Raw genomic sequence first — 13,212 nt, 5'->3', positions numbered from 1 at the left:
TGGGAACCATGTTACATGCATGTGTATATCTAAGAGCTTCAGATGTGTGATAGCCAATCAGGTGCTGCTAGAGCAGCTCAGAAGAGGTGTCAGAAAGGTTACAGTATCATCACCAGCTCAGAGAGAGAGAGAGAGAGAGAGAGAGAGAGAGAGAGAGAGAGAGAGAGAGAGAGAGAGAGAGAGAGAGAGAGAGAGAGAGAGAGAGAGAGAGAGAGAGAGAGAGAGAATAAATTACATGTATGTATGTATGTATACTGTACGTACCTGGTTGTGTGACATCCACACCAGGGTCCACACTAGCTGGAAACACACACAGACACACAGACACACAGACACACAGACACACAGACACACACAGAAGTTGGTGCGCAGGTTTTGTATGCATCACTACCTGCACACATACTGGATATGTAAGAGCTTCAGATGTGTGATTGCCAATCAGGTGCTGCTAGAGCAACTCAGAAGAGGTGTCAGAAAGGTTACAGTATCATCACCAGCTCAGAGGGTGTGTATGTTTGAAAGAAAATGAACAAACGCATGTGTGCGTGCGTGTCTGTGTGAAAATTAAAAAACGTGTGTGTGTGTGTGTACTTACAGATCAGTTGCTACTCCAAGGTGAGGCACGCCCAGGCCACTGCTGCAGACCATCTGCTGCACAAACACACAGCAAGAACTCTAATTAGTTTTAACACAAGCAGGTGTGTGTGTGTGTGTGTGTGTGTGTGTGTGTGTGTGTGTGTGTGTGTGTGTGTGTGTGTGTGTGTGTGTGTGTGTGTGTGTGTGTGTGTGTGTGTGTGTGTCAGAGAGCTTCAGATTTTAGCTTGGTAATCAGGTGCTACTTCAGTAGCTCATTCGAGGTGTCAGAAATGTTGAATAATCATCACCAGCTCAGTGTGTGTGTGTGTGTGTGTGTGTGTGTGTGTGTGTGTGTGTGTGTGTGTGTGTGTGTGTGTGTGAGAGAGAATTAATGCATGAACATACCTGGCTGAGTTGATACTTCAAGGTGAAGCCCAGGGACAAGAATGGATTTTCCATCTGACAGAAAGACAGACACACACAATTAGATTGTTTTGTGCTTTTCACACACACATTGACAATTGCCATAAGAGTTTGTTTGTGCTTGTCTGTATGGATCTCAGCAAATCAATACGTAGGTTATCAATACGTGTAAGAAAGAGCTTCAGATTTGTGCTTTGGAATCAAGACGCTACTTGTGTAGCTCATTCGAGGTGTCAGAAATGTTGAATAATCATCACAAGCTCAAACACATAAGTACTTCAAGTTCACACGTAGGCTACGCGTATGAGGCTGATGCCGAGGTGAAAGAGAAATGGCTGGATCTCAAACAGTGCACTTTGGTGTACATGCCTCAGTGCGTGAGACGCATTAGTTCCGCACTGAAACATGGTGCCCAAAGTGCACAAGTGCGCCGCTGGACCAGATCATCAAAAAGGCCCAGGGGCACCAAGTTGCAACCAGCCATTACATTAATTCATAAAGGGGGTATCTAGGTATTAGTGTCGTAATACAGTCTTGATTGTGACTCAATGCGGCAGGTAGATGCCTATAGTCGTTGAGGTGTTTTAAGTAACTTTGGAATAATTGTCTCGCACCATGAGGAGGACACGTGTGGGCACGAGGAGAACGGCCATCAACCACGCGAGAGAACTGCTAAAGAGAAATCGCCTAAGTTTAACATCCACGTGTGCACGTTAACTCGCTCAAAAAGAACATTCACGAAATGTGCAACTTACCAGCGACCACAGATCCAGTGTTTTTGGACATTCCGACCCCATATTTCACTTTACCGGAGCACATGATGACCATACTCTACTCGCAACGACAGCCGCGGCAAAGTGAGCGAACGACATAGCAGGAAGAAAACTTGAAGAAGTTAATTGAGCAATGCATTATGGGACTTGTAGTACAGTTAGACGTCAATCACCAAATACTGCAAACATCTGGAAACTACAACATCCAGCCCTGTCGTAGAGAGGGGTCTGGCTGCAGGCTTGCAGCCGGGTCAGTGGTGACGTCACCGCTGAACTGCGGGACAGAGTCGACGTCACACGTGAGCCACACAACAGTCTGTGGGCCTACAAGACCGCGACATCAAGCTAAAATGTAAACAATCCGATCCTCGGTCTCGTCTTTTGAAATTCAGACTTTAAATTGAGAAGACATGTTTTTAACACGTAGGCCTATAATGTTGCTTAATGTCGAATGTTATGTTTTGTGGTCTGTGTCCCCGCTCTGCGCATGTGCAACACGTTGCGTGGAGTAGTCGCCCTTCAGTTAAAGGCTTGTTTCGCCGAAAGGCTGTCTGTACTCTGTAACATTTGTTTTGTTCGAGTAGTCGAGGTTATATGGCATTTTTCGTGGTTTATTGATACACCACGTGTGGTATATGCAATGTGTTATATGCAACCAGTCCACTAGGTGGAGCCTGTGCCTACATAGATGCGTTGTCTACTGTATCACCAGAGTAGTAGTACAGTGCTGAGAGTGAAGCCACGCTCCTGTAATACGCTCTCATACTTACCTTTTCATCTGCTTTAATAAACGTACAGTTATTATACCTACGAGTGTTTATTACGACACAACACCACGTAATGTTATAAGTGTGTGCCGGGAAAGAAACGAAAGGCCAACTAACAGAGTAGGCTATCACGTGGAACATTAAAACAGGCAAACACCTCTTTGCTGGTGGTTGAAGATTAACGACACATGACGTGGCCGTCTGTCAAAGATAGCCGAGGCCTTTTTTTTCTGAAAGACGATGTAGGCATAGGCCTACATAAGAAAATAATAATAATAATAATAATAATAATAATAATAATAATAATAATAGTAATAATAATAACACATTGTGTGCAGTGCAAGCTTGCTATCTCAGTTGCCAAAGTAACACAACTCCCCCTCGGGGACGCGAACCTGCCACATCGTCCACTTCATCGCGTGTGACGTCGACACTGTCCCGGAGCAGGTCCCGGAGCAGGTCAGTGGTGACGTCACCACTGACCCGGCTGCAAGCCTGCAGCCAGTCATTATAGCTGTCGTACATCTCCTCATTCCCATTCATGCCGCTGGTGGCGCTACGCAGAATTTAGGTTACAAACTGCGATTTCTACGTGGGGGAAAAAACCCAGAAGAAGAACGCAGCGCAGGAGTTGTTGTGTAAACTTCCGCTGCATACTGTTGTGGTGAGCTGAGCATGTCTGATATTTACAATAAAGAAAGTACATGGATTATATTGCATCTAATGTTAGTGATGGGCAAGTGTGATGGTTCAAAATATCTATCTGGACTTTGTAGTAATGAGCTCTACCATGCTTATGGTAGAATCACCTGTCAAAGTGGCTAATGGGCTTGCAGAATCTCCAGCCATTCAGCCTTTCTATTAGACAGTTTTGTTGTTAGTATTTTGCTCAGGAATATTTCTTTACCATGACACATCTAAGGTCAGAACATGAAATGGTAAAACAAAATGATCGATGCCAGCGTGTGCTAAATGGAACTAGTAGGCTAGATCAGACTAGAATCTGTGCTCTCTGGAACCGAAATGGTGCAGAAACAGGATGCTGATAGGCCTACGTAAAGTTAAAATCATCCATTTATCCATTTTTGGCTGGTTTGGTAGGTGCCAACGTCAAGCCATGTTTATTACCATTATTACCATGTAATGCCAAGGGGTTACAGATGCATGCAGTGTTTTTCATAAGATAAGATAAGCCTTGTCTCTTCAAGAGATATAACACAGCAGAAAGACAAATGATAGACCGACAATACTAAACAAGGAAACATGTAACCTGGGCTGCTGTCAGCTGTGGCTGGGCCTGGGACAAAATCATTTGAAAGGGCCCTCCAATCAATGCATGTAATTTAGGAACCATTTTTGGGCCCCCACCTCTGCCCCTGGTCCCGGGGCAACAAACCCCTTTGACCCCCTCTGTCATCTCCCCTGCATGTAAAAAGACAGCTGCTGTTAGTATCTTCATCTTGGCCCTACCAAACATCAAACATTCGTACAAAATGGTAATACAAACCAGATATATTACACACATCCCTATCAGAAAATAAAGGGAAAAGATCTCCCAGCAAAACACTAATGAAATAAACAGCATCTTGACCTAAAGTGTTGTGCTGAAGTGCCACTATAGGTGTTAAAAGGTGGTTTTCTCTCTCCCTATGATTCATGTGAGCCATGCAAAGAAAAGTATGCCATTTTAATGTATGCTGTAGATCAGTGGTTCTCAACCTTTTTTGAACAAACAAATCCTCATCATAAGTCTCCCAACGCCCCCTTCACCTCATCATAAGCCTGTCAACGCCCCCTTAGTAATGAAAAATAAAATAGACTAATGTCCCTCAATGGGAACTAAGCCCTGCACCCACTCCGCTGTATCCTTCTCAACGCCCCAACCCTCCCACTGGGGGGGCTGTACCACCGTACACTACTGTAGATGGTCTTTACTGATAGATAGTTTGTGTATTTTCCCAGTTTATGCTGTGAAATGTTAATGACTCTGGAAAAAAAATAAAACATGCCATGTAGCCAGAGGTTAATAAAGCCTTTTTAAAATTTTAGTAAGGAGTGCCTTGGAGTTCTCTTTCATTTTTTTCATGGTTGTTTGGAGACCCTAGTTTTTGTTGTTTTTTACGAGCAACCTTATTTACTGGACTTGGGTAAATAACCAAAGTGAGGCCCTCTCTTCTCTCTTTCATGGTAATGACTCTACTATGCTCTGTTGCAGATAACAACTGTTTGAGGAGGACCTCAGCTGACCATGGGTAAGTCTGGAATTATGTGTTGGTACAATAGAGTGGTTCCCAAACTGGGGGTCAGGACCCATAAGAGGCTCATGGAGATGTTGCGGAAAGAAAGGACAGTTTGGAATATGCAGTAGGTTTTCATATGATACAGCCATTCCCATAAACTCTTAGTATTCACATGTACAAGCTGTCATGGATAAGTGGTTAGGGCGTCAGACCTCTAGCCCAAAGGTTGTCGGTTGAACTCCTGACCCACCAGTTTGATGGGGCCGAGTAATTAACCAAGGGTAATGGTTACGTTCCTCGGAGCAATGTGGGTGCCTGTGGCAGTTAGGTGCCTTGCTCAAGGGCACTTCCACCATGGATGATGATGAGGTGTAGGGAGAGGTCAGATGGGATTCAAACCTACAACCCCCAGATTGAAAGATAAACTCCCTAACCACTAGGCTACAGCTGCCACGTACAGTATCATAGTGTTGATGACTTCAGAGACGTCAAATTGCGAAATAAGAAATTACTTCCGGTTTTGTGATCTTTCTGGTGATCTGTGTGAATGAAATATACTGTATTTTGATGTGCACAGCGCGGACATGCAGAGTGGGCAGGTATTGAAACTTGTAGTGAAGGACAAGAGACGGGATGTAACTGCTGACCTGCTGCTGTGTGTCTGTGCGTGTGTGTGTGTGTCTGTGTGTGTGCGTGTGTGTGTGTGTGTGAGCGTGTGTGTGCGTGTGTATGCGTGTGTGTGTGTGTGTGTGTCTGTGCGTGTGTGTGTGTGTCTGTGTGTGTGCGTGTGTGTGCGTGTGTGTGTAGATGAAGGCGAGGTGAACAGCTGTGATGAGGGCCATGGTGACGCCTACGTGAAACTGATCTCTTCAGACGGCCGCGCACATACTGTGAAGAGAGAAGAAGGTACACACACACACAAACACACACACACACGCACATGTATTTGTGTATTTATGTAAGCTTAATTTGCCTTGGGATTTATAAAAGTACTCTACTCTTCTACTCTATACACACACCGTGAAACAACACGCCTTAAAACCCCACAAAGCAGGACACACACACACACACACACACACACACACACACACACACACACACACACACACACACACACACACACACACACACACACACACACACACACACACACACACACACACACACACACACACACACACTCTCTCTCTCACATTAAGACATACACATACACACCATTTTTGTAGAAAGGTATTTAAAGGTGGATGGCTGGATGGTGGCTAGAGTAGGTATTGCAATTATTCTGCTCATTGAAATTGTGCTGCCTATTGCCAAATTTGATTTGTTCACGCATATTACTAAATAATAAACAAATATTAGTATGACCAAATAACAGTAAGTGGTGAAAAATAACTACACAGTGAAAAATATTGAAATGAAAAACATTATACAGTGCACCTTTGAAAAAAGCTTTCTATCCGCGGGAATCAGTATCCTATCCCAGCCTTCCCAGGCCATACATGCCAAAGGGAGCCTGCACAGAAAAGACTTGAGTTTTATAGGGATCCACGGTACCACTTTTATTTAAACCCTTTATGAGGACATTAATGTACTTGCTGATACAGAGTACCAATACCAATACTTTAAGCAATACTGAGCATGGTACCCTGCCACCGCACTGCTCCCTTGGGGTTCCATTTAGGCCTGAGCATGGTACCAGAGATTCTTTAAGTATATAGAGATATGCCAACAAAATAGGTTTCTATGGGCACCTAGCGTGACCAGGTTCCGGTCTGCCTAAAGGAGCGTGTCATAATACTCCTAGCATTGAATAGAACAGTCCTTAGGTCTGCCTAGGTCTGCCTAAAGGGGGATTTCCCCCCCCTCCCCCTTGCAATAATAGAACCCGGAAACAATGGGCCAATGGAACCTCTCTCTCTCTCTACTCTCTCTGATGGTACCATGCCGCCACACTGCTCCCTTGGGGTTCCGTTTGGGTCCCAAGGCTTCCGCTCAAGTCTGACTGGATCTGTTTTCTCCCGCAGCGGAGATCTCTGTAACGTTAGAAGAGGAGAAGGAGATGAAGGAGGAGGAGGAGGAGGAGATGAAGGAGGTGGAGGAGGAAGAAGACCAAGAGGAGGTGGAGGAGGAGGATGGAGGAACAAGCGCTTCAGAGGTCTCTGAAAAGGATGGTGGATTGAGTGCTTCAGAAGACAGTGAAGTGGAACCTCAGCCACATGTCCCTACTTGTACAGGTACGTTCTAAAAGTTTTAAATCTTCAGAAATTGTTCACTGATCACCCCTTCACCCATGTAATGTATATAGAAGAATGTATGTAGAATAAGAAAGTAAATTGAGATACATTGGAAAATAATTTGGGATAAATTACAGTGAAGCATCTGAAACGTGGATGAAGGATGGGTACATGGGTGTTAGAACATGGATAAAGGATGGGTACAAAAATATTGCCCGACCTGTGTAGTTCGCAGCTTTGAGAACTCCACTACTAGGTCTGGGAGGCCATTCTGCCCGTCCTCACCACCAACAAATTCCTTCAAAAAGTTTTCTTTTCGCTCCGTCAATTTTCCGGCTGGAGACGTAGCATCTCTTCAGTCTCATTGACCTCTGTGTGTCTGTGTAGCTCCACTAGGAGGTCTGGTGACAACCAGGCAAACAAAAAATATGCACAAATTCCAAACCTGGTGCCTGTACTACAAGGTGTTGCAGTACGTGAAGACTAGCTTGATCACGTGTAGTGTAACTTCTCAAGTAACCCATACCTCTAAAGTAATGTTTCTCAAATTGGACTCAACAGCCCCTCAGGGGATGTTTGTTCAAAAAAGGTTGAGAACCACTGATCTAAAGGATATAGGGCATGGTCTATGTCACAAATCTCAGAGTGGTGCTTCAGGTTTTAGGCACATTGGAGCCAGGTCAAACACAACAAGTGTGCTACCACTTGTTACATAGATGTTTTTTCGATAAAGTACTCTTGACTATTGTGTTCAGGGTAGAGGAAATACGAGGTAAGGTTGCAATTTTTTATACTTTGTGATATACTTATCATGTGACCAGCCTGCTCTTGATACGCCCTGAAGAAGGCCACATGGGTCGAAACGAAACGCGTAGGCATTGGATCCAAATTTTAAAAAGTATAAAAAATTGCAACCTTGAGTGCGTCGGATATCCTCCTCACCGATGAACGCCAAGGAAAAAAGGTGAAGACCCTGCAGCACTATGATTTCCTGTTTGTTTTGGATTCTCTCTTCCTTGTAATGACAGCGGACTCACCAGAGCAACATGCACATTCAGACCACAATGCAGAAGATCACAAGCAACTGGAGGACAAACCTCCACAGGCTGAAAAGGCCAAGGAGACCAAGGAGAGCAAGCCAAAGGAGTGCAAGCCAAAGGGGGAAAGGCCTCACCAGTGCAAGATCTGTAGCAAAGCCTTCCACAAGAGATACGAGCTGGAAACACACACAGTAAATATACCAGTGTTGTTTTAACTCTTAACACTCTACAGAGTATCTACAAGTGTTATTTTAACCCTTAACACCCTACAGAGTAAATATACCAGTGTTATTTTAACCCTTAACACCATACAGAGTAAATGTACCAGTGTTATTTTAACTATTAACACCCTACAGAGTATCTAGCAGTGTTATTTTAACTCTTAGCCCTTTAGCGATACACAGTAAATATACCATAGTTATATTAACTCCGTCCCCCTTTACACCTCCCTTCCTCTCTCTACCCCCCGCCTCTCCCCCCTCTCCCTCTCTCCTTCCTCTCTCCACCCCCCCGCCACCCCCTTTTATCCCCCCCTCCTCCCAGCGTCGTCATCTGGGCGTGAAACCCTTCCTGTGTGGTGTATGCCCGATGGCCTTCGCCGCCAAGAGAGACGCGCAGTTGCACCAGATGACGCACATCGACTCCCGGCCGCACGTGTGTGCCATCTGTGGCCAGGCCTTCACGCTGAGGAAGAACCTCAACACGCACCAGAGGAGGCACACGGGGGAGACACCATATGAGTGCACCACATGCGGGAAAACCTTCTCCAGGCCAGTAGTGTATCTTCATCTGTATCTCACTCTCTCTCTCTCTCTCTCTCTCTCTATGTCTCTCTCTCTGCCTCTCTCTCTCTCCCTCCCTTTCTCTGTCTCTCTCTGCCTCTCTCTCTCTCCCTCCCTTTCTCTGTCTCTCTCCACCCCTCTCTCTCCCTCTCTCTCCCTCCCCCTGGGAAAGTTATGTCCAGACAAGCCTCCATCGCCATCTCTCTCTCTTCTCTCTCTCTCTCTCTCTCTCTCTCTCTCTCTCTCTCTCTCTCTCTCTCCTTACCCCTCTCTCGCTCTCCATCCCCCTCTCTGTCTCTCTCTCTGCCTCTCTCTCTCTCCCTCCCTTTCTCTGTCTCTCTCCACCCCTCTCTCTCCCTCTCTCTCCCTCCCCCTGGGAAAGTTATGTCCAGACAAGCCTCCATCGCCATCTCTCTCTCTTTCTCTCTCTCTCTCTCTCTCTCTCTCTCTCTCTCTCTCTCTCTCTCTCTCTCTCTCTCTCTCTCTCTCTCTCTCTTCTCTCTCTTTCTCTCTCCTATTCTTTAGCTGGTTTTCATGTCATTATATTATTCTATGATTATGTCTTGCCTCTGCAGGCAGAGCACGCTGCGTAAACACCAGCGGACCCATACAGGGGAAAAACCGTACCAGTGCACCGAGTGTGGCAAAGCCTTCAGCCAATCAGCACACCTGAAGGCCCACCAGCGGAATCACACCGGGGAGAAGCCATACCACTGTGACGTCTGCGGCAACGACTTCAAGACACTCAGCACCTTCAGGTGGCTTTCCTAATGCAGTAGAACCTGTCGAAGGGCTTCATAATGCAGTATAACCTGACGAAGGGCTTCATAATGCATCATAACCTGACATAGGCGTCATAATGCAGTATAACTTAACGTAGGGCGTCATAATGCATCATAACCTGACATAGGCGTCATAAGTAAGGGATAATTGACGACACGGTGTGCGTATAACAGGAAAAATAATGCACACCTAGGTGGTGATGCGGCCACGACGCGAAGCGGAGTGGCCGTTACACCTCGGTGTGCATTATTTTTCCTGTTATACGCACACCGTGAAGTCAATTATCCCGCTTATACCACGGTTGCCACACTGTCTGAAATTTATTTGAGGCATTATTTCGATGCTATAATGGCTAAAACAAAGGTTTTCTGTAGAACTAATTCCTTCCGCCACAAGAAGCTTCTTTTCATAACTTTCTGGCCAACTGCCGTTGCTAATTCTAAATTGAAGGTTGCTACGGCCAAGACACCGTTGATAGTTCTATCGCATTCGGTTGTCAAGTCAAGAGCCAGTCGTTAATTCTATCGCATTTGGTTGTCAAGTCAGTCGCCTCAATGTTCTACCCATTCGATATATGGGCGCGTCTGACTTGCCCACTAGACCATGCTACAGTTGGCATGATTCCTACACATGTACAGATCTCAATAGATTAAAAAAATACCCCGCGCATCTTGGCGACATTCTAACTGCCTCACCTCGCCATTAACTTCATCAAAACAGGCACCTCGTCAATGTGCTCTCCTCCCATAGGAAACTCCCCTTGTTTTATTTTCCACTGCGTCCCCATAGTTAAGCCTATTGATCCGAAAATATCCCATACTTTTCACAAGTTACGCTACTCTCTCAACTGATAAACGCTACAACCGCAGGAAACATCTCCTCTCGTGGGGAAGAAACGCCCATGTGAAACGGGCACGTGAAACGGGCGTCCCTTTGCGCAGGGAATCTCTCTCTCTCTCTCTCTCTCTCTCTCTCTCTCTCTCTCTCTCTATCTCTCTCTCTATCACAAAGTTGACAGAGTGATGGTCAGTTGGGAGAAATAAACATGTTTCAAATTTGATTAGGCCTACTAAGATTTGCTCCAGATTCACTATACATTGCTGGTGTTTCCAGACGCGCGGTGCCACATGTGTCACTTCAGCGCGTAATGCTTGCAACTTTTTTGTGTGTAATTTATGAACGTGCGTGCCTTGGCGCATTGATACACTGGAGTTATGCGGTCAGAAAAGTGACCTAATAGTGGGACTACTTCAGGTGTGCATATATAGACAGTTAATCAACACCCAATTTAGCGCGTCACAATTGGAGATTCCAGACTGCCGTGGTATAATGCAGTATAACTTAACGTAGGGCTTCATAATGCATCACATAACCTGACGTAGGCTTCATAATGCAGTATAACCTGACATAGGGCTTCACTATTATGTTATGATCACACGTTAGCGTTTGCGTAAATTACGTAGCGGCAAAACAATACCGCTGTGACACTTGAGGGAACGACTTAAAAACACTCGGACACTTATATTGCATCATGACCTGACTTAGGTGCTTCAAGACATTCAGCACCTTCAGGTAGGCTTTTTAATGCATCCTAACCTGACTTAGGGCTTCATAATGCAGTATATCTTGACTTGGGGCTATGCAATTATAACCTGACTGGTTGCATAAGGTGTCATGATGTGTCACCGTACCATCCATAAGGAGGACGTCAGGTAGGCCTGCACTATGCATTGATATGAGAATTAACCTTTATGTGTTATTGTATAAAAAATGAATTCATTAAGCATTAATGAATCACACTGGACTTCTTTCAGATGCCACCAGAGATCTCATGCCTTCTCCCAGCTTTCTCTTATACTTTTATACCAACTATATCAGTGATTCTCAAGCTTTTTTGAACAAACGCCCCCTTGGCCTCATCATAAGCTTCCCAACGCCCCCTTGAACTCATCATAAGACTCACAACGCCCCCCTTAGTATTAAAAAAGGAAATGTACTAATGCCCCCCAATGGCAACTAAGCACCGCCCCCTCTCAGCCGTGTCCTTCTCAATGCCCCCCTAGGGCTCCCCAACGGCCCCTGGGGGGCTCTACCACCCCCGTTGAGAAACACTAAACTATATATACTTTACCTACTTCTTCCAGGTCCCACCAGAGATCTCATACAGGAGAGAGGCCTCATGAGTGCCCTGACTGTGGCAAGGCCTTTGGGCAGCGCAGCGACTTGAGGAAGCACCAGCTGATCCACTCGGGAGAGAGACCTCACCAGTGCTCCATATGCGGCAAGGCCTTCAGGCTCTCGGGAGCCTACCGGGCCCACCAAATTACACACACCGGGAAGCTGCACGACTGTAGCTTTTGCGGAAAGACGTTCGCGTTCAAGTTTCAACTGGTGAAGCATCAGAAGACTCACTCTGAGGACGTCAAGACATGAGTGCAGTGCACCTGAGGAAAGACAACAGTTAACGCCCCAACACAGTCTGGCCCTTATGGGGTGAACTAATAGAACCAACCTTAACCTTTAACACAGCACAACACTTTTTAAAAGTCAGCCCAACCTGTGGGAAGTAAGACAAGAGAGTAATAAGACATAATATACAAACAAAACGCAGGCTGGAGAGGCAGCATTCACAAGTCTCAGTAAGGGAGCCGCCAATGGGAATCCTCTTCTTGCTACCTTTATCCTGGGCTTGATTGCTGTGTTAGGTGCCTCCAATTTGGCCACTCCCATGACTGTCTGTCGCAGCCAATTAACGAGAGTGGAGGCAGGAGAGTGACGGGCATAGAAACCGCGCACACATGCAGCCATAACAAAACGCATGACTCTGGTCTGTGTGAGTTCTTTCCAGCATCCCAACTCCAGTCCTCCCTGAGTGCTCGTGGTCTCGTGGTATGATGTCAGAAGAAGTCATTGACGAGAGGAGTTTAAGTGGATGTCTCAAAAAAACACGTAATTGAAAGGTCATTTTTCGAATTTGCTATTCGGAATGGTGAGTGGGGAAAAGTTCCACAAATGTTGCTGTGGCAAGGCTAACAGTAAGCAAACTTTATTGTTTTCTCCACGGTCGGTGGCGGAGCGCCACGTGTAGCGCGAGGCCACAAGCACAGGTGGAGGACAGGAGTCAGGATATTGGAAAGCACTGGTATGTAGCTGAAGTTTCAGCTCGGTGGTTTCAATGTGGGTTGTGATGGGTAAGCAGTTAGGGCGTCAGAATTGTAGCCCTAAGGTTGCTGATTCGATGCCCGACCTGCCTGGTTGGTGAGGGGGACTGAGCATGGTACCGTCCTGTCGCACTGCTTCCTTAGAGTGCTGTTTGGGGCTGCCCCTTTACACGGTTAAGGCATACATGCAATTTCGTTGAGCACGTAGACTCCTATGTGCTGTAAAGTGCTGTGTCACACGTGACGACATGATGGCATTGTCATATGAATTAAGTTCATTATGTCTAACTGTTTAACTTAAACACTTAGTGGTTTCTTTTGCCTTAAGACATGTAAAAGTTTTTATCTTTTACCTGACATGTTTCGACGGTGTTACTTCCGTCTTCATCAGAGGGTCACATGTCTTAAGGCAAAAGAAACCACTAAGTGTTTA

The 13,212-nt window shown here is 45.7% G+C and overlaps 1 protein-coding gene and 4 non-coding genes across 5 annotated transcripts; 1 reads left to right on the top strand and 4 right to left on the bottom strand.

Moving 5' to 3' along the window:
* Positions 1-33: 33 nt before the first annotated feature.
* On the bottom strand, positions 34-118 carry LOC134458934 (small nucleolar RNA SNORD60). The gene has a single exon (XR_010036703.1). It is a non-coding gene; the product is annotated as a small nucleolar RNA SNORD60 (small nucleolar RNA).
* A 296-nt stretch (positions 119-414) lies between these two features.
* On the bottom strand, positions 415-499 carry LOC134458947 (small nucleolar RNA SNORD60). Its single transcript, XR_010036713.1, has one exon. It is a non-coding gene; the product is annotated as a small nucleolar RNA SNORD60 (small nucleolar RNA).
* Positions 500-804: 305 nt separating this feature from the next.
* LOC134458929 (small nucleolar RNA SNORD60) lies at positions 805-889 on the bottom strand. Its single transcript, XR_010036700.1, has one exon. It is a non-coding gene; the product is annotated as a small nucleolar RNA SNORD60 (small nucleolar RNA).
* A 286-nt stretch (positions 890-1,175) lies between these two features.
* Positions 1,176-1,261, bottom strand: LOC134458923 (small nucleolar RNA SNORD60). The gene has a single exon (XR_010036699.1). It is a non-coding gene; the product is annotated as a small nucleolar RNA SNORD60 (small nucleolar RNA).
* Positions 1,262-4,726: 3,465 nt separating this feature from the next.
* On the top strand, positions 4,727-13,034 carry LOC134455337 (zinc finger protein OZF-like). Its single transcript, XM_063206362.1, has 7 exons — positions 4,727-4,791; positions 5,587-5,685; positions 6,804-7,013; positions 8,042-8,244; positions 8,597-8,823; positions 9,411-9,593; positions 11,763-13,034. Exons 1-7 carry the CDS (start codon positions 4,788-4,790, stop codon positions 12,049-12,051), a joined length of 1,215 nt encoding a protein of 404 aa, XP_063062432.1. The 5' UTR covers positions 4,727-4,787; the 3' UTR covers positions 12,052-13,034.
* The last annotated feature ends 178 nt before the right edge of the window (positions 13,035-13,212 follow it).

Source organism: Engraulis encrasicolus, chromosome 1, assembly GCF_034702125.1.
Source record: "Engraulis encrasicolus isolate BLACKSEA-1 chromosome 1, IST_EnEncr_1.0, whole genome shotgun sequence".
Taxonomy (NCBI): domain Eukaryota; kingdom Metazoa; phylum Chordata; class Actinopteri; order Clupeiformes; family Engraulidae; genus Engraulis; species Engraulis encrasicolus.
This window is presented reverse-complemented; position numbering and strand designations above follow the sequence as displayed.

Excerpts from the sequence above, each read along its gene's own strand:
- LOC134455337 (XM_063206362.1), top strand. Across the intron at positions 8,824-9,410 it reads TGCGGGAAAACCTTCTCCAG|GCAGAGCACGCTGCGTAAAC; the intron begins GCCAGTAGTGTA and ends TTGCCTCTGCAG. Across the intron at positions 9,594-11,762 it reads AAGACACTCAGCACCTTCAG|GTCCCACCAGAGATCTCATA; the intron begins GTGGCTTTCCTA and ends TACTTCTTCCAG.